Source organism: Eublepharis macularius, chromosome 4 (assembly GCF_028583425.1).
Source record: "Eublepharis macularius isolate TG4126 chromosome 4, MPM_Emac_v1.0, whole genome shotgun sequence".
NCBI lineage: Eukaryota > Metazoa > Chordata > Lepidosauria > Squamata > Eublepharidae > Eublepharis > Eublepharis macularius.
In genome coordinates, this window is record NC_072793.1 from 26486870 (window position 1) to 26513561 (window position 26692).

The following is a 26692-nucleotide window of genomic DNA, read 5'->3' on the forward strand; positions in this document are numbered from 1 at the left end:
AGGAACTTGCTGAGTAGCGGCAGGAGCCTCGCGTAGCCTTCAGCGGCAGCCGCGCCGGGCTCGGGTTGGTAACATGGAGGAAGAGGACGAGAGCGGCTACGGTGAGCGAGCGAGTGAATCCGACGCGTGCCCGGGGTGGGTGAGGGGGAGTGGCCCGGAGGCGCCCAGCCTCGGACTGCATGGCGGTGGGGGGCTGCCAGCCTGTCCCCCTTTGCTGGGAGTATTTGGGGCGAGGGGGTTCAAAGAAGTGCTCAATGGCATTGAAATGCTTCGCCGCCGGGTCGCCCTTTGCCATTCCCGGGGGGGTTGGCAGCTTCCAGGGGCGCAGCTGCGGTTCGGGATCCGTACAGGGCAGTCGGTGCTGGGCCCTGGCACGGAGGAGGTCAGAGAAGGGGTCGGGGAGGGTGTGGGCTGCGGCAGCTGCCGGGCTGCCCAGGTGGCGCTGGCTTGCGAGAGCGGCTGCCCCGCGGCCGGAGGGGCGGCTGCCAGGCAGCTGTTGTGGCGGGGGGGGGGGGGGGGCGCCGGGCAAGGGCGGCTGTTCCCTTTCTGGGGGTGGAGGTGGCTGGAGTGAGTGACGCCGGGCGGGCTCGGTTCGAGGAGCGGCTGCGTTTAGGGGCGGTGGGGAAGGGGCGCGGGAAGGGGGTGCTGAGCGCCGGCGAGAGGGTTAAGGCGAGGCAGCTGGGCTGGGCGCCCTGACAGGGGACTCTGCGGGCGTTTATTCACTGGACTGTGCCGAGGAGGGGGGGTAAGCTGGGTAGAGCAGTGTAAAGTCTTCCTGGGAAAGGGGGGGTGACTGCAGGGTGGCAACAGCTGCATGGGCACTTGATGCCCCTCCTTCTCCCTGCCTGCCCCTCTGTCCTTCCTTAGGCAGCCCAGGCTCTGCTTTTGTGTGTGTGTTTTGGGGGTGGTGGTGACCAGAGCGTTTTCTAAGCACTGGCTCAGCTGTCAGATTAGTAGAAAAGAGCAAGATTCCAGCAGCACCTATAAGATTAACAAAACTGGCAGTAGGGTATGAGCATTTGTGAGCCCCAGCTCACTTCTTCAGATGCTTAGAGTCCAGTAGCACCTATAAGACTAAGAACATTTGTGGTTGGATATGAGCTTTTGTGAGTCACAACTCACTTCTTCAGACACAGCTAGAATGTGAGTCCATCTGTCCTTATATCTTGGGGAGCGGAGTAATTGCAGTAGCTGATAATAGCTGGTGAATGACATTTGCAACTGATAACAAAGCTCAAGGCAACGCATACACCTGGACTGAATCAAGACATTGGCTTCCTGTCTTATTACCAATGCTAATTTCTCCACACCCACTGCCCCTCTGCATACCCCACCCTATTCAATCGCACCTGCCATTAACATTCACCGACTATTGTCATTCGTTTTCTGCAATCCCTCCACTCTCTAAGATACAAGGACAGATGGACTCACATTCTGGCTGTATCTGAAGAAGTGAGCTGTGGCTTACAAAAAGCTCATCCTCTACTGTAAATGTTGTTAGTCTTATAGGTGCTACATAGGTGCTCTTTTCTACTGCTGCAGACAGACTAACACCCCTATCCATCTTGATTTGTCAGATTAGTGCCTGTCTTTGGAGCTGGCGGCTGTTTTGGGGGGCTATAGCAGACCTCTTGCTATGTTGGACTGGTGCTCCCAACTGCCTGCAGTTTCTTGCCTAGCTAGTCACTTTTTGCTGTCTATGGAGGCCTGGGATGGTTTGGAGGCCTGGGAGTTCTGGGTGACTGGCCTGTCCAGTGGCTTTTATGACTTGTGGTAAAAGCCCTCGGCCAAGCCCTGTTCTTACCCAAATTACAGCTCTAGGTATATGTATTCTGAAGCACCAGTGGGAGTGTCTGCCGAGCTCAGAAGATGGCAATGTTTGGAGAGTGTGCAGCGATTTACTTTTTAACCCCAGAATGGGATGAAAGAGGAAGCAGTACACAAAGACGTGGAAGATTAGAGCTCTTATAAAGATAATCTCCTGAATCTTCATGTACAAAGGGTTGGAATAAATTCAGAAAGGCTATTGTTGATATAATAAATGGTATGAGATCAGCCGAATTTCTGAGCGCTAGTCTGTCTTTTATTTTCTGCATCTAACCAAGTAGACTCTGGTTTGTGACAGCTTACGCTGCAATAATTTTGCTCGTTTGAAGGATTTCTTGTTCATTCTTCTGAGAAGTTGTCTCCAGAGAAATTGATAGAATTCTGTATTTATGAGGCAAATTCTTTGTCACTTGTCATTGCTGTGTAGTTTAAACCCGGCAGATAGGTTGCTATACCATGGTAGTCTTTTTCTCTTTCAAAATCAAGGATCCATGCGTGGTCTCAAAATCCCCACATTGATGGGTGTTCGCCCAGATGGTTTGGACAGCAAAACTTCATGCTCTGAATCAGGTATGCTGTTCTCTCGATTCACTTGCTCACTGGATGTCACAATGTGTGTTGAAAACATCCTTCTCACTACTCATTGGGTCATAAGTGAGGGACCCCCCCCCCCCACATCAGACTGTTGTCCTTTGCTTACTCAGCTTGAAGAGGATGCCCTGCTTTAAAATAAACCCCTAATTTGTGCTGCTCCTAAATCCATCTGAATTGTCTAATATTGGGTGCCTGTCTGCAATGCCGTTGCACCAAGAGAATAAATTAATATGTATGACCCACTTATGGACGTAGAAGCTTCCCCCAGTGGAGCTGGGAACTCAGCCTTGGTTGAGCAGCTGCGACGCAGCCTTGGGATGGCAAAGACTTGCTCAGTTTATTCTTTCTCTTGCATATCCTGTCATGTAAATGACACTCGGGGCTTTGTTTGTCCAGCATGGCTTTTGGGCCCAAATGCCCTTTGATGTTTCTGTGCAGAGGTGGCATGTGTATTTGGCATACGTTAACCTTGAACTTTGGGTGGCTTGAGCACATCAATGTTTAATCATAGAGACCCCGTGCTGCCGAGGATGAAAGCCGTAGCTGTAGGTTATGTTTGAGAGGCAAGAAGTGGTTTCCAGCAGCCTGTGTATAAATCCCTGCCTTCGGTATGCTTGCTCCTTGTATAGGAGGGTGAATAACCTAGCTCTGTAGCTTGCTTCTTCTTCTTGTTCCCCAAATCTGGCGAGCATTCATCGGTGAGTGCTGGATTAACTGTACAGCGATAATCTCCCTTTCAGGCAAGTGGCAGATGGCCCATCTCTGCTCATCATGTTGTACAGGCCCGTGTGTGTGCGTACTCAACCTGGGGAGTGTTGCCCAGTCACATGGAGGGGTCCTACATTTTCATCAGCTGAGGTGACTTGGGGACAGAAGCGGCTCCAAGGACAGATGCTCCAAACTACCATCGCACCAATTCCTAATGTCAGCTAGCAGCTAGCAGCTCCCATGGAGGATTAAGGCTGTCCGAAGCTCAGCTGCCGCTTGGTTTTCACTAACAGTTGGCTACATTTAGGCTACTTACCATATAAGATTCACACCTCTACAATAAAACAATTTGTGGTTATGGCTGCTGTGTGGTGGCATGGTAACTGATTTCGGAATTTTTTAGTTGCCTGAACTGTCAGACGTTTGGGATTTTTAACGACTGTCTAATTTTCATCTCCCATGGCACATTTCCATTTAGATCGCCGCAAGGTTGGATTGTGCCTCTAGTGTGGTACAGCTCAAAACATCCCGAAGGAGTTCTAAAAAATCTCTCAAATTGCCTCGTCCATCCAGAAGAAACTGGCAAAGATAAAAAGGGAACTGAAAACTTTTGAGGACTGTGGTAGAATTGTACAGCAGAAGAGACACTTCTGTATGCAGCTTCTTTCTCCTCCCCAGTATTCCTCTCCCTTCCACACAGGTTATGAGGTATTCTTTTTACCGTCTCCCTGCTCTGGCCCTTGTAGAACAACGTTGAGTGCTCTCCCCTTGTGGAAGCAAGGAACTAGCTCTGCTGTGCTTGGCCTACTTGTTTACAGCGTAGCTAAATTTATCCAGATTTGCATGGGAGCTGCTCCAGTCGAAGAAGAAGCAAAGGGCACTCTTGTCAATGGATGTAGTTCTCCTGTGAGGGCAAGAATCTGTCCTGTGAGAGGCTTCTCTGGACTATAGGAACAGTGAGTAGAAGTGGTTCAGTTGTGCTGAGAATTGGGCACTTGAGGCTGCTGAGTAAATGCCTGCCACTTTAAGGCCCCAAGCAGCACTGAAACTGTTAACAAATGTGTTCTTCTTCCTATCTTACCTGTCATCTGAGAACAGAGAAACTGCTGTTCAGGCACTCAAGCGTTGGATGCCACATCCTCTGTAGCACATCTTTCCTCATAACTAGGTTGTTGCCCCACATCTCTGTTCCTCTTCTTGAGAGTCATGTGTGCTCGACTCACCCCTGCATCACTTTCTTCTGCAGAGTTGATTCAGGTCCCCTTCCTGCCATGCTCCTACTGTGTTTGGCCCATTTGTAGGATTAGAAAGAGATGTCTACTCCATTTTTTAAAGTACGCATAGTACCTGTACCCTCTTATGCTCTCCCTTGTTTTTAAGTCACACAATTTTCTGGGCTCTGCTCTTTTGCCCTGGTAAATCAGTCTCACTCCTCCTAAACTGGCAGGGTGTATCTTGTAAGTCTTAACTCTTTTTTTTGTGTGTGGTTTGCTTTCAACTGGCTGGTAATGAATTCTCTGCCAGGCAGGGTGTGGTGGTGGAGGTCATCCTCTTTTGGGTAACACCAGTGGAGGATGACTTCATCTCCACTGAAGGGAAGAAAACTTTAGGGTAAATCCAGTGTTTCAGTTCAGGGCAGCAAGGATATTGCTGGTCAGCTGTTAAATGCAGAAGTGGCACTTTTATGTTTTAGGGCAGCAATGGGATGTGGCTCTGAAGTTTGCAAACAGACTGCTGAAATGGCTCTGGGTGCTGTTGTAACTATTTCAGTGTTTCTTGGCACCTCATGGGAAAACTGGCTGCTGTTGATGCTCCTGGCCTTATTGCGTGTTGCTCTTGCCATCAAGGGAATATTCCTGTAGGCTTTTGCTAAGTGGGGTTGGGCTATTAGTTCTCTTTGAAAGGCTTCTTTCAGATTAATGACTGTCCCAGAAGTGATGAAATGATGCTGTAGAACCAGCAGGTGGCACACTATCCCTGAAGTCCTCAGTTTCTGCCTGGGCATTGAGAGAAATTGCATCTCAACATGGGTCAGTTATCCAGTTATCTAAGCCAACAAAGGGCTATCCGTTTCTCGCCATCCTTTGTGGTTATGCCGAGGTTCTTCCAAAGTTGGCCAGTTTTGTGTAGCCATTGTACATCTGCATAAGGAATGTGAGATGGGTTGGTCCTTCTCTAAGAGACATGGAATCTTGGGGGATTGGTGCGGTGGTCCTGATAGTGACCCTGGAAGCGTTCTTGGATTTCATGTGGCTAAAATGGAATGTTTCTTTAGTAGCGCTGGTGGTTCATGACATGGGCCATGTCCTGAGTGTTCATAGATCTCACTTTTCAGGTTTATGTTCTGATAGTAGGCAGAGTTGCATGATTTAAAATCTTCTGGCAGTGTAACTCGAGCAGCAGAGGAAATTCATGGAGAACTAACAGCCAAGCTACAAGTGACGCCTTACACAGGTTGGACCCTTGTCAGCTTCCCTCAAGTATTGATGGGAAATGTAGGCGTCCTGGTTTTACAGCTTGGCTCTCCATTACAGCTGCAAGACCAGGATGCCTACATTTCCCATCAAACCTTGAGGGAAGCTGACAAGTGTCCAACCTGTGTCAGGCGTCACTTGTAGCTTGGCTCTAATAAGCGCCAGGTAAAGGGATGTAGAGTGTTGTGAAGGATAGATCCTTTACTCTTGTGCTCATTAAAAGCATCTTGCACATCTCTGGTTTTTGAGCTGTGGTTGAGATCAGCACATTTACAAACATTTATGGGTAATTGTAAGGGATGGGATATTTTTTTAAAGAAATGGTTGCCTTTTCTGGATTCTGTGTGAGAGTCCTAAAAACCAGAGTGATGTGTGACACGTGCGCAACATTTGGTTCAGTTCATTTTTGTAACCACCAGCTATGTAGCACTTGTGTCTCTCTCTGTAGCAACACTGTAAGAACTGTCCCGTGGGAAATTGTTGCTCACAGTGAACTGGCAGTTTTGTGGGTACAAGTCACTTCAGAACAAAATCTACTTGCCCAGTCAGCACATTCACAATGGAAAACAAACAGATGTACATATGGTGTGCTGTGGCTTTTTTTTGGAGGGGGGGGGTTCCACTGGTGGAATGTTGCTGAGGATGCAACTTCTGTCTTGTCTCTCTTGATTCTGATCACAGGAAAAAGTCAAGAGATGAACTGGTGTAGCACAGGGTGTGTAACAAGCTGTTGCTTGATCAGGGAGAGTAAGAGGAACACAGATTTCAAAGACCATTTTCCTTGCCTTTGATGAGGCCTCAAGTGTTTCCCCCAGCCGTCACTGTAAATGCTGCAGGAGTCTTCCATTTTCTCTCACATTTGGTAACGCATGCTCTTCCAACACAATATTACTAAACTTCGGTTTTCTTCACTTCAGAGGAAGTTGCATTTCTTCCCGCTATATCTGAGCAGACTACTGGGGTATTGGAAAGATGCCAAAATGTATGTGAGAGTTGATAAGGCTAGGAAGATTCTTGAATGTAATTGCTGTCCTGACTTTTTAATGCAACTCTTTTCTACTACCATCAAAAGTTTGAAAATATTTGCTTTCCCCAATTTTTTTTAAACTAAAAAGCAAACTTCTAGTCTCTATGGTAGTAGAAGAAAAAAAATCTACCTTTACAGAGCTACTATCTGCTAAAGATTTAAATCATGCTGGTGCGCATGGGACCAGGAAGGGTTGAGAAGAGGACTGTACTTAGAGTGTAAGGACATTTACAGTATTGCATTTCCCTTTTCCTTTGGTCTTTTGCTGAGCAAAGCAACTGGGCATTACATATTTCACTGTACCCCCCCAAAACCTTTTATGTCTCCCACCCCAGCTTGCCAATGACAGCCTTCTCCAAATAATTCAGATTCTGTAAATGAAACAAATTGAACATGAGTAAATTTGATCCAAGCTTCTGTAAAATGTATCATGATAGCAAAACTGTTATAAGCTGCAGCACCCCATTGCCTGCTGATTCCTGGGCATAAATAAAATGCTGGCTGTCACTTTTGAAGCCATAAACAGCCAGGGACAGGGGTACCAAAAATGACTGCTGGTTTGTTGGTTAAGACCCTGCTCTCTGTGCCTGCACCTTCTGAAGTAGAGCAGGTAGTTAGCGCAGACAGGACCTTCTCTAGAGTGGCACCTTGATTGCGGGAATCCTCTTCACAGTCATTCACTTGGCTCGGAGCCTGTTATTTTATTTATTTATTTATTTCAAATTTGTATTCCACCCTCCCCGCAAGCAGGCTCAGGGCGGATACCAACATATTAAAAATACAATTCAAATACAATTAAAAATTCATATTTATTAAAACATATTTAAAACAAGATGGTGGACATCCTTCGCAGGGAGGGTTTTATACACCCCCCAGGCCGGCGGAGGCCCAGCCTCAGCCATATGTCTGGCGGAACAACTCTGTCTTGCAGGCCCGGCGAAAAGGTAGTAAGTCCTGCCGGGCAGAAAGAGCGTTCCACCAGGTGGGAGCCAGGACCAAAAAGGCTCTAGTCGAGGTGTTACGTCGTTGGTGCCTGGCAGCAGTTTTCTTTTGAGCCATCCCCTCTGAGTTTTCCCCCCTTAGTCCAATATAGTCTAGTTTATGCTTTTATGGATTAGAGCAGAGGTAGGAATTCCAGGCACACACCAGACCATTTTGCTTGACACCCAGGCCAGATCTCGGTCCAGGCAGCTGAGGCACAGGCAGCAGTGCTGGGGCCAATGGTGCAGGAGAAAGCAAAAGGCACAGGGCTTATGCATGTCATCACTTCCTAGACATGCCTAGCTCTTCAGCTGAGTCCGAGGCAAATCTCTGAGTTGCACTGCTGAGGCGTGACTAGCTCCAAGCACGTCTCCAAGTACCACCCTTCTCCCCTCTGCCCGTGTGTTCTGCTGGCACACCAACAACTTCACAGGTAGACATTGCATTTTTTCCAGGGTTGTGGCCATAAAAGGTTGCCTACTTTGTTGGACATAGGATATCTGACAAAGGCGGTTGTAATTCACAGACATTTATGCCACAACAAAAATGTGTTAATCTTTTAAGGTGTGGCGAGACTCCTGTTTGTTTTTCCCTCAGCAGCCAAAAATGTTCTATGCCACAGACTAATGTTAACAATAAAACTCGATTTCTGTGCATCATTAAACCCTCCACTGTGTTGTGCTTCTTGCCCGTCTTTTCTCTCGCCTCAAGCACTGAGCATTGGTGCTGAGCAGCATCTTGAAGGAGATTGCAGTAGTGTGGAGTCTAGGTGGGCATGGCAGAAGAGTGAAGTATTGTATAAGGAGTGTGCTTGCTTCCCAGTTTGCTGGGGTTTTTAACATTTTATTTCTCTGGTTCCCCGAAGTGCTTGTTCTCCTCCACCCCCTGCCTGGGCAGGTGGGTTTGAATTCCTATGCTTCTTTGTCTCTGCCTCTAACAGATTGGCCCTGATATTAATCCTGCTGTGTGGAGAATTATCAACCGCCAGGATTAAAGGATTTCTGTACAAAGAGCTGAGGCGGGACAGGGGGGTGGGCCTGCATGGGAATAGGGAAGGAATGCGTGGCTGGGAGAAGCAGAGAGGTTCTATAGCCTCTCGCATAGGAAAGAGTTCTTGCTGGCTAAGGGGGGGGGGGGAATATGTTGCTGCCCTCTAGAGGTGGGAGGGCAACAAAGCCAGTCCCGGTGGGTGTTTGCTAAAGTCAGCTCTAACATCACCTGGGGATGAAACTACGCTTTATAAAAACAATACATCCAAGGTCCCCCAACCACGTTTCCCTTGCTAATACTAATCCGGTTGGGACGACATATGGAGAAGAGACTACATGATTGAGAGGGAATGCTTAATCTCTCTCCGACTCCCTATTGTAGTATATAATCCTCTTTTTATGTATAATGTCCCGGGAGTCAGGTAATTTTTGTTTCTGTGTGAGCCTCATTTTCAGACATTTTCATAAGATAGCCAGCCATCGAACATAAACACAACATTTGGCCAGGATTTCTTCAGTCCATATCACAATTCCAAAGTCATTTTTAAAATATCTTGCACCAGCACTTGCAAGCTGAATAACGAGCAACTGGAGCAAGTGACCCTGGGACTTTTATAATCAGTCACTTAAATATTATGTACTCTGGATATGTACTCTGTTGGAAGCCATTGAAAGGATAAACGAAGAAACGGGAAAGTTTCCAGACTCCCCTGATAGTCTGATCATTTGTATTTGGTTATTTATTTACAGTTTTGTAATGATTCTGTAATCCTTTTTAAAAGTTATATATTACAGTGAGGATTATATGCTACGTTTGTGCAGTCGTGCTTTCTAGCATTTGTGGTTCGATCACATTTGCCACTGTTGTCCATTGTTTCTGATTAACCTTTTCCCCCACTCACATATGGCACCCAGAATGTTCTTAATTTTTTTTTTTTTGCAGTTGGGTTCCAAAACAAGGTAAAATAGAAACGGTGGTATGATAGACGTTTATAAAATTATACAGGGGGTAGAGAGAATGGACAGAGACTTTTTTCTCCCTCTCCCATAATACTTGAACTCAGGGCTTTTTTTCAGCTGGAACGCGGTGGAACGGAGTTCTGGAACCTCTTAGAAATGGTCACATGGCTGATGGCCCCGCCCCCTGATCTCCAGACAGAGGGGAGTTTAGATTGCCCTCTGTGCCGCCGAGTGGCACGGAGGGCAATCTAAACTCCCCTCTGTCTGGAGATCAGGGGGCGGGGCCACCAGCCATGTGACCATTTTCTCCGAGGGCAACCCACTGATTTCCACCACCTGTTTTCCCAGAAAAAAAGCCCTGCTTGAACTCAAGGGCATCTAATGAAGCTGGTGGGCAGGAGATTCAGGATGGACAACAGGAAATACTACTTTACGTAATGAGTGATTAAAATGTGGAGTTTGCTGCCAGAGGATGTAGCGATGGCCGCATGTATACACAACTTTAAATGAATTAGACAGATTCATGGAAGAGAGGCCTATCCGCGGCTACTAGCCATGGAGACTAACGGGAACCTCAACGTTTAGAGGCAGTAAACCTCTGAGTAGTAGTGCCAGGTGGTAATGTTAGGGGAAGGCCTTGGTCTCTGTACCTTGTTGCTGGTCCTACAGAACTAATTGGCCTCTGTATGAGACAGAATGTTGTACTACATGACCCATAGGTCTGAGCCAGCCGGGCTCTCATGTGTGGATTTGTAGCAGCAGGCTTGGGAGAAGTAATTATCAGACCTTCTCCCTGTCAGTTCTCTCCGCCTCCTTCATCCTGTGTTGGCAAAAAGATAGCTTTCCTGAATGATACCCCTTCTTCTCAAGCTCTCCTGGGAATGGTCTGTCTGTATTGTAGGTTGTCCTGACTTGACCTGTATGGTCCAGGTAGTCTGATCTCGTCAGATCTCAGAAGCTAAGCAAGGTCAGCCCTGGTCTGGATAAGAGTCCACCAAAGCAAGCCTGGGTTGTTATGCAGAGGCAGGCAATGGCAAACCACCTCGAAACGTCTCTTCCTTTGATAGTCTTCCTGTGGGGTTGCCGTATGTCACTGCACACGGTAGGTTAAGGTCCATACCATTGACTTTTCAGCATGCGAGAGACGTTTCTTTTGGCAAGTTAGGTATCCCGTTTAATGAGGTTTTGACACCATTTTCCTCTCTAATAAAGAAGTATTGCAAAGGTAAAGTTCTGGAATCCTGTGTCTGGGGCTCCTGGGTCTTTTCATCTTACTGTGTAGGATTTTTGGGCAAGTAGCATCCGTCAATTTCTAAATGGCAGTGACAGCAACCACCTCACAGGGTTGTTGTAAGGATAACCACACATGATCATAAAGCACTTCAAATAAAAATTACGATCTTAAGTTGTAGTGCTTGCAGTCTTGAACAGACTTTCTTCAGGTAGCCCATGTCTTCTCAGAAACAGAGTGGCATTTGTATGCATCATTTTATATGTTTGAGGGTGCCTATACAACATCTAGAAGTGGTAGCATTCTATCAAATAATCTGGTCTTCCACTATGTTTATGCAATGAGTTCTTTGTGTTTCACATCTCGTTTATGAGTGGCATGAGGTGCTATCAGTTCAAACCCAGTATAAGTTTTCTCAGTTCTGATCCAAGTAAGATTTCTGCCCCTTTTGAAAGCTGTATATCATGGTGAACAATTCCATGTGTTAGTATTTTGTAGGAAAAATAAAATAAAAATACACGTTGTCTTAGCAAATCCATTACAAGTGTAAGCCAGCTTAGCCTACCCAGTGAATGGCCTCTGCGTTTTTCTTGATCGGATTTGAATTTTACATCTCCATATTTCTTTTCCAGCATTGAATGGCCCCTTGGGCCTCCTCTTTGTTTTTGGCACCATATTCCTACATACGATGTCTACATGATGAGGACCATCTCATTGCATCTGAAGAAGGCGGGTTCTAATTCATGAAATCTTAATAAAATATTGTTAGATCTTCAGGTGCTGCAAGACTGATGTCAAGGAGAAGTCCAGCATGTGACATTTCTCTTCTTACGGTGGTGCTCTAACACTCTTGCTGACCTTGCCATGTTGCTCTTAAAGGGACAAGAGCCTTTTTTAGGTTTGTGTGTGACACATGTTGGGCAAATTTCAGATTTCATGTTCACACAGCCTTGGGCTCCAGTTTTGGGGCACAGCCCTTGGTTCAAGAACCTCTGGCAAGGGCTGTCTGCAAAGCTTTGAGATAGTCTCACCTGAAACACACTGTTCTTCTCTTTCCTTTCGGGGCTGAAGTCATTGTGGACTCCTTTCGCTGTGCTCTTGAGCCTTATCAGTAGAGTGAGAACTCTAGTCAGGTGTGGTTTTTGGGGAGCCTGGGCCTGGCTGTTGAGATAAGCAGGCCTAGGCCTTATTTAAAGAACCTTTTCTGACTGTGCCTCCTTTTAAGGGGTGTGTGGGGGGGTTAGTAATCCAAATATCTGCCACCCTTATTTCAAATAGCGTCTGCTGGGCACTTGTGAGGGAGAGAATTGCCATCCGTCATGGCTGATCTGTTTCTATCAGGATGACGAGACAATTACCATCTTGCCATAGTCTTCAATAGTAATGCCTGCTAAATGTGGTTTTATAGGACAAAGAGAGGGAATGCCAAATGGGCAAGTACCTAGCAGGAAAAGATGTGTGCATTTCTAGGAAGTTCTGTCACTTGCATTGCATGCTATAAAATAGATAATAGAACTAGTCCGGGCTTTTTTTCTGGGAAAAGCGGTGGTGGAACTCAATGGGTTGCCAGCACAGGGGGCAACTCTTGGCGGGAGGTGGTGCCCCTGGTACCACATGTGCGTGCGCACGCTCCCAGGGCCATTGATGTCACTTTGGGTCAGCTGGAACAAGGGGGGAGTTTTTAAAAGTTTAAATCACCCTCGGCAAAAATGGTCACATGGCTGGTGGCCCCGCCCCCTGATCTCCAGACGGGAGTTTAGATTGCCCTCCGTGCCACTCCAGTAGCGCGGAGGGCAATCTAAACTCCCCTCTGTCTGGAGATCAGGGGGCGGGGCCACCAGCCATGTGACCATTTTCAAGAGGTTCCGGAACTCCATTCCACCGCGTTCCAGCTGAAAAAAAGCCCTGGAACTAGTGCTGCAAAGCTTGAATGTTAATCCATGAGGGGTTTTCCAATTGTGCAGTGGGCCTTTCTGGAATGTGTCTGGCTGATATCAAAGGAAATGCTAGACTTTTAAAACCAGTTCTCACTCAATTTCTTGCCCTTCTGTGCAATTCCGTCTCCTCTGGCCATCCTACAAAGATGCCTTTTCTTTCCTTGGAAACACTTGTTTTATAGGAAAATTGCACGACACTGTTGTCTGCTCATCTTATTTATATCCAGTAGCATATAAATTGCACCGTAAGGAATGCAAATTACTATTTCAGCTGTTAATGAACAAGAGATTGTGTAAAGCGAATAACTTACTGCTTGTCTAATATGGACTTGGGGGGGGGTGGCCTAAGTCCTTGTGTTGTTGTGGGTTTTAATTGTCAAGATCTTGAACTAAATTAATATACAGAACAATTATTTAATACTTTCCCAGTTGGTATGTAAATGGATTGAAACCATATGCAAAGGAAAATGACTTGGTTTGTTTTGTGTCCATGCTAATCTTTCATTACAGAATCAACAGGTCCCAAGACTTTCCTAACTGTTATGAAACTTAGTGTTTATAGCTTAAATAAAGAAAAATTCTGTTATGAAACTGACTTAGACCTTCACTTTTAAACTATTTGAATTTTAGCTTTCCTTATAGGAATTCCTCTGTAGAGGAAGAATCTAAAGTTATGTCTTCTGTTTTTAAGATGTCTTAGGGCAAAGCTTGAGAGTGCTTCGTCTGTGGCTGCTTCCACACACGTTGGATAATCCACTTTCAATACTCTTTAGTGAACATTTGGAACTGCTTTTCCATGTGTGGAACAAAAAATCCACTTCCAAAGGATTGCTAAAGTGCATTGAAAGTGCATTATTCAACGTATGTGGAAATGTAAGTTTTTGAATGAACGCTTCACGGAATTGTTCACACCTTTTAAGACCATCTCAAGGATTTTGCAGGAGCCAGTCATGGAACGGCAGAGCTCACATGGTGGGGAGGGAATTATCATTCATAAAGCCATAAAGGGTGTATGTTATCTTCATCTTCCTTGCATTCTACTCTGGCAGCTGGTTATTGATAGGAACAAATCCCATGGATGAGAGACCCATTGCGTGTGCTGTCTTTAAGATAGGCAGGGGCTTTTGTTTCTGACTACCTAATATAACCTTGTTCCAACATTTGGCAGCCGTCCTAGCATCTGTAGAAGACTCCCCCTCCCCACAACTAGAAAGTAACCTATATTTGTAGAGATAAGCTTGTCATTTCCCCCTGTACACAATCCATGTAGTACTTTTGTTAAGACCAACCCAAAGACACATAACCGTGTGCAAGCTTTTGAGTTCTCCAAAACTCACCATCAGCCCAGAGGCTGCAAAATAAAAAAAGAGGAAAAGGAGATTTTAAGCAGATTTTTAGAGTCACGGCATTAAAAAAAAAAAAACTTCTAATGCCAGCATATTGTGGATTTGCTGACAGGCAAAGATGGATCAAGTTTCAGGTACTGCAGACCAGGGCCCATAAAAGCAAGAGGTAATAAAAGAGTTCCCCCAATAGTCTCTAACCTCCCCCTTATCCAGCAAGACTCAAGTCTCTTTTCTGAAGTAGGAGTAGTAAAATTGCTCGAGAGTCATTGTGTTCAAGAGATGAATTTATGGTGCATTTATTTCTCCTGTACCTTTTTTTTTTCATTATCTAATCAATGTGGTATGAAGCTGCTAGTGTTTCTGAAGACAATGGCTTCTTGCAATCTCTGGGGAATGAGAAGCCAGGTGTTGAGAGTGGGTGGCAAGACAGGAAGATATAACTAATCCTGGTTATTATACAGTCTGTCCTGGAGTTAAGATGCTGTCCGTCAGTTCTCTAGGTTGTCAAGAAACAGCCCCAAGCATCATCAGATAATGGGATTTTCATGGTACCCAGCATACGTATCTTGTACATGTCTTCTCTGGCATCTTTCCCCCCCCCCCTAAACCTTTTGGGCACGAGTTGGTTTTATTTGTCCTGTATAACTTTTCAGCAATAGGGGATGTGTTTCAGAAGAAATTGCTGCTGCTACTGTCTTGTCAAATTCTAAGATGGGAGATGGAGCCTTAGTTTCGAGTTTGCGGGTTCGTCTGTGGCTTGTAGTGCTGCTTGGAATTTACTGTACTGGGTTAGAAAGTGAATAGAAGGTCAAGGCTGATATGAATGTGTTTGGGCTTGAAGCCTGTGCAGGCTGAAATTATCCTCTGGAAACAACTGATACAGATGAGGGGAAGAAGTTTAGCATTTGTTCACATATGAAGCTGCAGAAATAGAAGGTAGGAGCTCTTTCTTTCTGCAGCTTCCTCTATGCCCAGCAGTTTATCCGTGTTCCTCGTGCTATTGACTAGAGGTGGGCACGATTCAAGCTGATCGTGGATCGGCACCAGCGACGATCCCAAATTAACTATCCACACCGATCATCTCCCGTTTCCGATCCGTGGATCATGGAGGCAAAAGCGGAGGGGCGCCCCGCTGTTCTCAGCGATACAGGAATGGTGGCTGATGCCGGCGGCATCTGTGTTTGTGTTTGGCTGTCTGTGTTTGGCTGTCAGAGCTGCCTATCAGGGTTTGCAGGGATGAGATCGGAGTGCCCATGGCTACAGAACACTCCCTTCCCCCTCCCTCCCTTGGGTGTCTTCTCCCAGCTGGTGACTGCTTTGCTGCTCTGTGGTTGGAAGGAAGCCCTGCTGATCAAGGCAAGCTGGGCTTCCATTCGGGTTTCCAGGGCGACAGAAGGAGGGCAAACACAGCTCAGGCATTCCCCTGGCTCCGTTGCCAGGGGAATAGATCGCTGGCGCCTGAGTGTCTGGCTTCCCGATCCGAGCACGATCGCCCCGATCAAGCCCTGATCCAGCCCCCCTCCCGATCGTTGGCCGTGCCCGAGCACGATCCGCCGGGTCCCGATCGCGCGATCGCCATTATCGTGGGGTTTTTCCGATCGTAATGCGGATCGTGCCCATCTCTACTGTTGACCTCTTAGTGTTAAAGTAGCTTTGTGGTGTGTGTGTGTGTGTGTGTTACGTGCCTTCAATTCGCCTCCGACCTATGGTGACCCTATGAATGAAATATCTCCAAAACACCCTATCATTAACAGACTTGCTCAGATCTTGCAAACTGGAAGACATGGCTTCTTTTGTTGCGTCAAACCATTTTAGGTCTTCCTCTTTTCCTACTGCCTTCCACTTTTCCTAGAATTATTGACTTTTCCAGAGAGAGCTTTGTGGTAGGCGTCAGTTACCTTGCTCCCAGTTCTGTGATATGCAGAAGACAACCTTACTCTACCTTGCTCAAGTAGCTAAAAAGTATGAATGTTTATAATCTGAAGGAGTTAGGGAACTTATATTGAGATTTGCTGACAATAGTTTGACATTATCAGTACTAAAATGTCAGATGTGGGTTTCATGTTCTTTACAGAAGGTTTTAACATGATTGCTTTCTTTTAGATGTCAGGCTGAAAGGAATGTTTAACTAAGGGTTTTTAATCTCTTTAATGCTTTATGGTCTGTTTCTGGCCCAGGGATCTTTTTATCTGCCTCGTTTTAGACTGCTTGATGTGTATCGTATGCTGCTTTTAGACCATGGCTTGCTTAAATGCCTTTGCCTTGTTTTTTAGTGGCTTGTTTAATTGGTTTCTTTGTAATGGTTTTAGTTGCAAACTGCTCCAAACAGGCCTTTGGAGAGGTGGCATATACATTCTCTAAATCAATAATAGAAAGTTCTGCTTGGGAGGGAGGGGTACGGGGGTCATCTGTTGTAGGATTCCCAGCAAGTTGCAAGGAAGCCAGCAGCTGTGTCAAAGGGAGACCCCTCTTATTTTTGCCCAAGCTCTCAGCTAATATGACCACGAGGGCTAGAAACTTTATAAGAGTTTCTAACATTGCACCAGTCGAATGCAAGTTTTTCTCTGCAGAACACACTTGTATGCATCCTTTTGAATTTCGAAAGCCTGACAGTGGAAGGAGGCCAGGCTCTGCTGACATGTCTTGTCTTCCTGGGTAGGTGATGCAGCCTGGAGGAAGGGTCCCATCTCCCCTTGCTTCGAGAGGTGGCCCTGAACTGTGTCTGTCGGAAAGATCCACACATGGCTGGTTCTGATTCCTGTTTATAGAGTGGGGCTGCCTTCCTCATTCTGCAACTCTAGGCCTTCTGCTTGCATGCACTTTCTACACACCAGTCTTTGGCCTCTGTATACACTGTAGTTTCATACACCTTCCCTTTATGCAGCGACTGTTGCTATGCAACAGCACAGCTTGTTAGATGCTTAAAGCTCTAATAATGCAGCCAGATAAAACCAACCTAAAAATACCTCTTGTCCAAACCTCCCCTGGGCAGCTGGTGGTGGAGCCAGGGGGGCACCTAGGAAAAAGTTCCCAAACTGAATTGCCCTGTAAGTGGCTTTGTGTGTCTCGTCAGCTGTACAGTACTAGTAATAATTTCCTGGCAGGGAGCTGGGATTGGCTAGGCTCAGAGCGTGGGAGCCTCTGCCATTCCTTCTGCTTCAGCCGGACTGGGGATCCCTCAATTGGTGTCTCTCCCCTGCCTCCTGCTAGGGAGAGGAGGCGGCAGCAGCAGCTGCTGCTTGAAGAGCCATTTGGTGCTGTAAATCTGGCCATCCGGAGACTCCAGCCTCCTGGCTACATCTTCTGGTTTCCGGCTGTGCCCTAGGCCTGTTCTGCCTACCTTAAGGGCTGCGTCGCTTGCCCATCTTTGAGAGGGCATTGTAGGAAGGCATCATTATGGGCACAGTCAGTGAGCTCTGTGCTTCCAGTTTCCAAGCCTTCCTTCTCGGTCCCTCCACCTTAGCCAGCAAGTCAGGTAAGTTCTCTTTGTATCCTGTTCAGGTAATACTTGCTGATGGCAAGGAAAATCTGAGTTGCAGGGAGAGAGGTGAATGAATGTATGGGGGGGAGGTTAGTCGTCTTTTGTGATGACCTTTCTCCCCCCCCCCCTCCGATGCCGAGTTCCTTTGCAAGGTGAGTCATGGGCAGGCATAGTTTACTGGCGCCTCCTGAGTCATGGTTGCAGGTGGGAAGGGGGCTGGGCCGCAGGTTTGGTGCTCTTATCTGTGTGTAGCTTCCCTCTATCTTTTGCTAAGACTACATGCCTGATGCTCAGTCAAGATGATAATGTTGTCTGATAGCTTGTAAACTCCAAAGGGTCTTGAGTTGCTTTGGGATGGAAAACCAGGTTCGTCTGCTTTCATGAACCCATGCAATCTCGGGTAAAAGTGCAAGGGAGGTGAATTGTGTTTCGTTACTGTAGGAACAAACCATTTCTGCTTTAGATTCTGGGTAAGAATTTGTTTCATGCATAGAGGAGCCTTGCACTGGATACAAACGCTGGGCCACATTACAAGGGACGTTTCCCTTACTAATGCTGCCAGGTGTACATATCCCTGCATATGTACATTGTATGTACATTAGTATTGTCAAGAAGTCCCTAGTGCTGTCTTCACCTGTGAATGTGTGCATGTTTTTTCTTCCTCTTATGCAGGTGATTGAAGTAACCCTTATGTACTGTGTAAACTATAGTGTGTTTCTATCTGCAGGGACACGGCTGTGACCTCTTGCTTGACCTCTCAAGGGAGAGTGCACTCTCCCCAACTTCATGTATGCTATAAGGAGCCATGAACTGCTCCTGAGTAGCTTGGAGTTTGCTTTGTGGGACATGAGGGATAAAACCTGATTATATGAAATAGAATCTGCTTCCTGGATCTTGGCCCCTCTCCATTCTTACCCTGTTTTTTATTTATTTTATTTTTAAAATGTATTCGCTAGTTGACCAGAGGGATTTCAATGAAATCAGCGGCATGCATCCAGCTGCACAGTTCCAAAGACTTAATGGCACTTTAGTCTTTGGAAGAGGGAACTTTGGAAGATTTCTGCTGTTTTCTCTGCTTGCCAACCTCCTCTTTGCCCCTGTGCTGGCCCTGAGGATCTGTTGACCCACAGGCACAAAATCGGTGGAGGGGTGTTTGGTGGACTGTCCCACAAAATCTGTGCTGATCGGCTACATCATAGTAATATATAATAAAGTGAACTGGGCAGAGAAAGTAGAACTAGCAGCATAACTGAATTGTCGATAGGAGGGAGAGTTTCTACCAAGTTGTCTCTGGCTACATGGCAGATAGAAGTTAGGTGCAGTTTATCCTGGCATTGGTGATGCAGCGATTGGCAAAGCTTCGTCTGATGAATGTCTGTTTGTATAGAGCTTGTGCCAGTATGAATGCCTGAGGGCATGACATAGGCTTTGCTTCTGTTTTTCTGTGTGACAACCGGATGGGTGGAGGGGACTGGTTTGGCTGACAGTGTTTGTGGTTTTTTTCCCCCCTTCATGTGCAGAAAGGAGAGTTGAGATAGAAGAGCAATCCAATATTAGCCACACAAAAATCCCCTAGACATTTCAGTTATAGATACAACTGTTGTAGCCTTCAAGTTGCTAGTTCTCTTCCAAAGCTCCTGCCCCTACTTTGCTTTGCTTTTGATTATTTATAATATTTTTATTTTTTATTAACTACATTAACTAACAATACAAAGGGAAGAAAGGGAACAAGGGGAGGAAGGGAAAAAAAACACAACAACTACAACATGCAACAACTATGCTACACAAAATGTTTTCCCTTCATACTGCCATTATTCAAAAGTTAAAGCTTTATGTTATATTGATGGAGTGGTTGACCTTACTAAATGCAAATTACAATTTAAATTCAAATTAAATTTTCCTTCCCCTCCTGGGTCCCGGACGCAATTCTCTCTGAGCAACTGCAGCCGCAGTGCTCGTTCCCCCCCCCCCCCTCAGACTTCTCCTTTTCGTCTTGCTTGGTGCACTGAAATTCCGGATTTTTATCCTCAAAATCCCTTAGTTGATCTTCTGATAATATCTTGAAAGCTTGATCTTTGTAACTGAACCAGATTCCTTCCGGAAATAACCATTTGTACTTTATTCCACGTTCTCTCAGAAGAGCTGCGAACTTTTTATACTTAAAACGTCTTTTCCGAACTAGAAATGGGACGTCTTTCAATATCTTAACTTTATTACCCAAAAAGTCCAAATCTGCATTGTATGAATTATATAGGATAGTGTCCCGGATCCTCTTAGATGAAAAATCAATGATGATCTCGCGAGGCTTTGCTTTTGATGATGGAATGTTGCAGCTAGGAACTTTCCCGATATTTTCAGTACCCAATTCTTTTAAAAAGAGCATGTCCCCAGGCCTGGTTGTTCATATAATAAAGTGTTATAATGGGATGTTTTCTGAACATAACTTTAGGAACCACAGCTGGTCTGTCTAGCCTGGAAGTGATGCTTCGTTCCAAGTCTCTCCCATCACCCGCATTCCTCTTTCCTTTGTTTCTACAAATTTCACCCTGCCTGCCCACCCCATGTTTTCAGCCGGCTTTTGCTTTCCTCAATGGATGTAACATCTGGACCTCCCAAGCATTTTTTTTTAAAAAAATAGCAGGTGTGCAGGATCCTGATTTGGAGGACCATGACTTTGTGTGTGTGAGTGTGAGTGAAAACGCTGCATTGAAATCTGAAGAGGGAGTTAAGTGTGCCAAATTTGGGAGACAACCTGAAGGAGTATGGGGGCAAGAACCGGCAAAAATCACTGTGCAGAAAAAGTCTGTATGAGCCTTCCTTGGAATTTCAAAGGGCCTGTTAAAATTTTTTAGAAAAGCCTTTCGTTTCTCCAGGTAAATTACCCGATGGATGTCCTTGAGTTTTACATTTTTTTCCCTGACAGTTATTTTAAATTATTTTAATTTTGTTATTTTTAAGAATTGTGTGTTGTACTGTTTTTTATTGATGTCACCCATTTTGGGTTCTAGTTATCTGGGAGAAATACGGTGTTTTAAAGACATTTAAAATAAATTTATTAATTCCACTCTTAAAATTTTGGTTTTCTTGTCAGAAACTTTGCAACTTTATTAAGAACATTGTCAGTTCCTTTAGGGCACCTTGCATAGGTATGCGGTAATGAAGATGCATTAATTCATGATTTGCAGGGTATAGTATGAAATGCTAAATGGGGGAGGCAGAATCTTGTACTAGATGACTGATGCAGAGGGAGGGAAGCATTGAAATGACACACAATTCTACAGCATGAAGACAGCTAAATCATAGGTGTGCAGAGAGCAAAGTCTAGCTGTTTTTTTCATTCAGTCTGACGAAATATTTTGTGCAGCTCAAATGCTCTCAGACACCTACTCTTACAGAAATAGATCCAATAAAGTATTGCCTGCATCTTACGTATTAATTCAGGGGCACCAACGTGCAGCCACTGTTGGAATTGCAGCATGGAGTCTGGCCATACGGAGGAACTGAGCAACAGCTGGCATGCCATACTGAGAGAAGGTTCTCTGTTGTCGTTCATTGGCTTGGAAAGGGGGCACAGCTGGCTTTTGCCATGAAGTAGGCAAGGGGGAAATCCGAGCAGCTGATTGCTCTGTACTCCTTACTCCACCGATGATGGGGAGAACCATTTCCCAAATAGTAGGTAGCTACATCCCCAATAAGGAAAAAGAAGGGGATTCTGACTTGGGAGGAGCTTGGGAAAACTGAAGCCAGATGGTGTCCATGGAAACCAGGCCTCTACTTCGCTCAACCAGGAGACTCCAGTCAAAGCATGACTATCAGCTATGCCTGAAAAGGAGGGAGATCATGGACGTTTCTGTGTATACCACTCCACCTTAGAAGATGGAGTTTGGGAATAGAAGGTGCTGCTGCTAAAGGGGTTGGCTGGGTTGTTTCTGGCAACATGAAAGTTCCCTGGCTGTGAGGCAGCCGGTAACAATAGGTGGCTGTCATCAGGACAACAGGATGTGGTCGCAGCAGCAGCCAGAGGCAGGAAGTTATTGTAGGGCACGTAAACCTTGCTCTACCTGGCAAAAATTCGTTAACAGGAAGCCCTGTGTGTGTGTGTGTGTGTGTGTGTGTGTGTGTGTGTGTGTGTGTGTGTGTGATTCTGTTTTAGATCAGGGGAGAGATCCAAAGTTCCAGATTCTTCATCTTTGCCATATAGTCATAGGGAACTTGTGCCTTAACAGTCTTCTAGGCTGCATCCACATAGAGGGTTTTGTCTGCCTTGGCTTGAAAACTGCAGTGAGAATTTGGGGTGGGGGGAACACATACACAATGCCGTTCACTTTCCAGGCTTTCCCCATCCTCTGTGTGTTCTTTCTTGAGCCGGGTTTGGTACCATCTTTCTGGAAAGAATGCAGCCCATTATCATGGCATCTGGATGGGAAAGTGTGTATTTTAGAAGGTCTGGCCCACATCAGTACTGGTTTTTTTGCTTCAGCCCCCTGAGGCCACCATTTTCTCTCCTGTGCTTCTGGAAGGCTTTTTCAGGCTATTAAAACAAACAAAAACTGGTAATTGCTATTGCACTATGGCACAACAACCTATTCCCATGATCTACTACTCCCTTTGAATTCCCAGAGCCAGTTTGGCATAGTGGGTAAGAGCGGCAGAACTCTAACCTGGAGAGTCGGGGTTGATTCCCCACTCCTCCACCTGAAGCCAGCTGGGTGACCTTGGGTCAGTCACAGCTTCTAGGAGCTCTTTCAGCCCCACCAACCTCACAGGGTGATTGTTGTGGGGATAATAATAACACACTTTGTAAACTGTTCTGAGCAGTGTTACCGCTAATGTGAGCACATGAGCAATCGCTCAGAGCTTCTCAGATGTAGCTCACAGATACTAACCCTCAAGCGGTCCCGCCCTCCCAGTCAGCCAGCATCTGCAGGTGGGCCCTATAGGGATGGAGCAGGGATGGAGCCTCATCCCACTTCTCTCCTCCCTTCCTGGCTGTGGCTGGTTTGGCCCCCAGGGTGCTGCCAGAGAGTGCCTCCAGCCACTGCTGGCTCTCTAGCTGGGGAACAGAGCAGAGCTGAGTGATCGGGTCTGGCCTGACCCATGCAGCCTGAAATCGCTAGGATCCCCTCAGCCCCAGAGAACTGAGGAGAGGAGGTAGTGTCTCAGCCACCACCATGGTGAAGGCATCATTTAACTTGGCCTTGGTGCAGAAGGAGGCTGAAGAAGTAAGCACTGACACACAAAAGCTCATCTTGAAATAAATGTGCTAGTCTTTAAGGTGCCATTGCATGTCTGCTTTATTTTGTAGCAACAGACTAATACAACTACCCCTTTGTAATCAGCATAGACATATCCATTTTTATACAGAAGTATACTCTGATTTTTGTGGCCCTTTCATCTAATGGCTTTTATTGTTAAATTGTTTTGATTGTAATCAAAACAATTTGATTGTAATTTTTTTTTAAAAGGAGGCGCACTCGAAACTTTAATGAAAGTTGTTGTTTTGGCTCACAAAGTAGATTTTAGCTCACAACACTGCAAAGCTTAGAGGGAACATTGGTTCTGAGTGGCAGTTAAGTTGTCCTGAAGGGTGGTATATACAGTGCTTTTTTTCTAAAAAAATGTTTAGGGGTACTCTCAGTTTGACTCAAGAAAATCACCATTTTATAGTTCAAATCGGAAAAAATAAATGCAGTCAGTGGACAAAATTACCAAGAACATGCTCACTCTTCATGTGGTCAACAGAAGACGGGGCCGTGTGCCCACTCTCCACGTGGTCTACAGCAGACGCTGTATCACACAACACTGTTGTCACATCTTTTGTTTTTACAGAGTCATCATTCACTTTACACTTCTTTGCTGGCTATGATGATGTAAAATAGTAATTTTCCTACTGCCACTCAATGAGGTTAGAGGCCAAACTTTCATCAGTAAAACACCACACCACAGATTAAACACTCGCTTCCATCTGAGACTCAGGAAACACCGTGAAAGGAAATGACGTCAGAAGACTGTTGGTGATGAGAATTATGGGTATTGCCAACCAAGCTGTTCCATAGTGACACGTGCTCACAACCAAAGAGTTTCGGTATAGACAAACTCTTTGTGCAAAACGTACACAAATACACAAATTGGTCACCGCCGTCGGGGGGTAGCAACAAGACTGACCAATCACCTTGCTAGATTCCAACTACCAGAGCTCCAAGTGGCTTAGAGAAGACTTGTTTGTATTTGTCTGCACCCTAACGATCAGCGATTATGCCAGCGATCTCGGTGGCGTGTTCGATGCTCAAAGACGTTCCATTTTTTGTAAGACGAACAGCACTCCTAGTGAGTTTAAATATAACTAAACTTCTTTGTTGCCAACATACGATACATAAAACTTAACAAATCACATAAATATCCATAATACATTTGGAGTTGGTTTAGCAGGAATTCCAACATTTTAAAATTTTTACTTTCTTCTGTTAGATTCACAAAATGTTTAGGGGTATGTGTACCCCTGCATCCCCCCAGAAAAAAAGCACTGGGTATATATATCGAATGTTGCTGTTATTTATTTTTTAAAAAGTCTTTAGCCCTTTATTTCTCTTCAACAAAAAGGGCTAGAGACTTTTTAAAAAATAAAATTGGGAATTCAGAGGGTCATAGCAATAGATTGTTGTAACATGAATGCACTATAGGAATAAAACCAATTAAGACCATCAAAAGCCCTCTTCGGGAAGAGGAAAAACGCAAGGAAAATGGCTGCTGGTGGTGGAAATGGCCATGTGGATGGTGCTTCAATGTTAAAATGGAAATGGAGATTTCTTGCCATGTGGGGTGCAACTCTAGATCGCACTGGAGCCACTGACTGTCTTTTTCTCCTGTCTTTCCTCAGCCCATCGGAAATGGTGGAGACAAAGGCAGGACCATGTTATGACTTCAGCAAATAGGTTCCCTGGAAGAGTTATTCATTAACTTCTGTTGCTTTTCTTGGTTTGCCTGGGAGCAGTTTCTGAATGCTTCAGTAGCTGCATGTCATTTCCAGAGGCACTGTTTGATTTCTGTACTGAGGTTTATTCCCTACAAAGCTGTCTTTTAGCTGCCTGTACAAAGGGTGTTGAGTGTTGTTATGGACGGGAAAAGAAGAGGTGTGCTCATGGAATTAGCCACTGAATGCCTGATAACAGGACAAGAGCAGAATTTCTGTTTTCTAAGTCTCATAGGAATACACTTATGTGTAGGGATATTAGAAATGTGTTTCCTTGGATTTTTATTGGTACCATCTAGAACCAGGAATTTGTTTTCAACTAGCTTTTTGCTCTGGGTGCCCTCTTGTCTGGCTTGGAGCAGCCGTCGGGACATGATGCTCATAGGGTGGGTAAGACCTGGCACTAGATCAGTCAGAATTGCAGGGTGAGTTTAGAATGATTCACAAGCACGTCCCTCCATCAGTTCCAGAATCTCTAGAGGTGTAAGAGTACCCTGAAGGTGAAGTCACCAGTTCCCATGCCAAATGAATGTGTAATATATTTTGCAGACTGAATGCATTATAGGAATTACGGTAGCAGAGTTATTTCTACTAAGAGACTCTCGCAGGTGCCTTTGTTCTAAGGAAGAGGTTTTTTTCTGTTTGCTTTCTGTCCTCTACTGTTTTATTTGTTAAAGATAAAGTAACAGTGCCATTATTTGCCCAGCAGAGGGCCAGCTTTGTTTGCCCGGGGTTTCAATGGTAGGTCAGTAGATATCCTGGAATCGTTTAAGTACATGATACAGAGTACTTATCAGAACGGTCCACCTTCATATAAAACTATGAGTGAGAGAGCTTGATGATCTTTAGGGCCTCTTATTTTTTAAAATCTTGGAAACCTTTGTGCGTTGTCAAGCTAGCTGTTCTCACACTATTCCATTGTCACTCTCAAAGCATTTTTTCCCCATGCTTTGCATGTTACGTGCCATATTTGTTTTGTAGTGGTTTCCTCAGTTTTAAATAGGAGTGCAGTATGGTACAGGTGGAATGGAACAGCACTGTTGTCTTTACAGAGGAGTTTTCTGGGATGTGGCTGCTGATTTAGCTTGTGATCCCCCCCCCACACCTTTCTGCTTCCATGTCGCATTACCCTCTGGCACCTACCTTTCTTACATTCTGCTGTTTTAGCACTTGTCCCTTTTTAATTTTTTGTGAGTAGAAGTACTGGCATTTACTCGAAAAGATGACCCTGAATGTAAGGGATCGCACAAAACTGTACCTTGTTTGCAAATGTAAGATTGCTCCCTTTTTTTGATGGCATACCTGGGTAAAAGGAGCCCCGTGGCGCAGAGTGGTGAGCTGCAGTACTGCAGCCCAAGCTCTGCTCACGACCTGAGTTCGATCCCGGCAGAAACCAGGTTCAGGTAGCCGGCTCAAGGTTGACTCAGCCTTCCATCCTTCCGAGGTCGGTAAAATGAGTCCCCAGTTTCCTGGGGGTAAAGTGTAGATGACTGGGGAAAGCAATGGCAAACCACCCCGTAACAAAAGTCTACCAAGAAAATGTCGTGATGCAACGTCCCCCCATGGGTCAGTAGTGACTCGGTGCTTGCACAGGGGACTACCTTTACCTTACCTTTACCTGGGTAAAAACCTAGTCTTGCCTTTAAGTGAAAACTGTATGACAGCCTAAAATAGTTGTTTATCATGGAAGTGTTGAAACACTTTTTGCCGCAGAGGTTGCCAGCTGCAGACCTTTGTTGGGCTTGGAATGTAATGGCCGAAAGCCATGGATGTGCGTAACGTGAGTGTAGTCCTGTCGGACATAATGCGTATGGGCAAATCAACAGCTGTTCCTACATGTGCATTCTTTGTGGTGGCCCCCTCCTTGTGCAATGGCCTGCCTGAAGAGGTCAGGAAAGTTCCCACTCTCCTGGCTTCCCCCAAACTCTGCAGAACTGAATTATTCAGGATGGCTTTTTAAAACCAGGTAATAGGGCTATGCTGTGAAGAAATGGTTCAAAGAGATGCTTTGATAAAGGCGCGGCGACTGTAGATGACACTACTGTGTACTGTCTTGGCTGCAAGTATGCTCCTACTGGGTAGTTTCTGTGTTGTTTAATATGTCGTGTTAAATTGCTTATGTTTTGCTTCAGCTCTGTGTGAGATTTCTGCTTGTTTTCATGCTCTA

General features: G+C 45.5%; 1 protein-coding gene across 4 annotated transcripts in view; it reads left to right on the top strand.

The window, feature by feature from the left end:
• The window catches only part of CYTH1 (cytohesin 1), a 76304-nt gene continuing 49612 nt past the window's right edge, over nucleotides 1-26692 (top strand). The window contains exons 1-2 of one of the 4 annotated variants that reach the window (XM_054975826.1): nucleotides 1-101; nucleotides 2314-2397. In XM_054975826.1, the coding sequence (XP_054831801.1) occupies nucleotides 74-101; nucleotides 2314-2397 (112 nt within the window). In that variant the 5' untranslated portion in view covers nucleotides 1-73. Of the gene's footprint in view, nucleotides 102-2313; nucleotides 2398-4066; nucleotides 4086-26692 lie in introns of those variants that run through there. The other 3 variants (XM_054975822.1, XM_054975823.1, XM_054975825.1) reach the window with 3 other exon arrangements.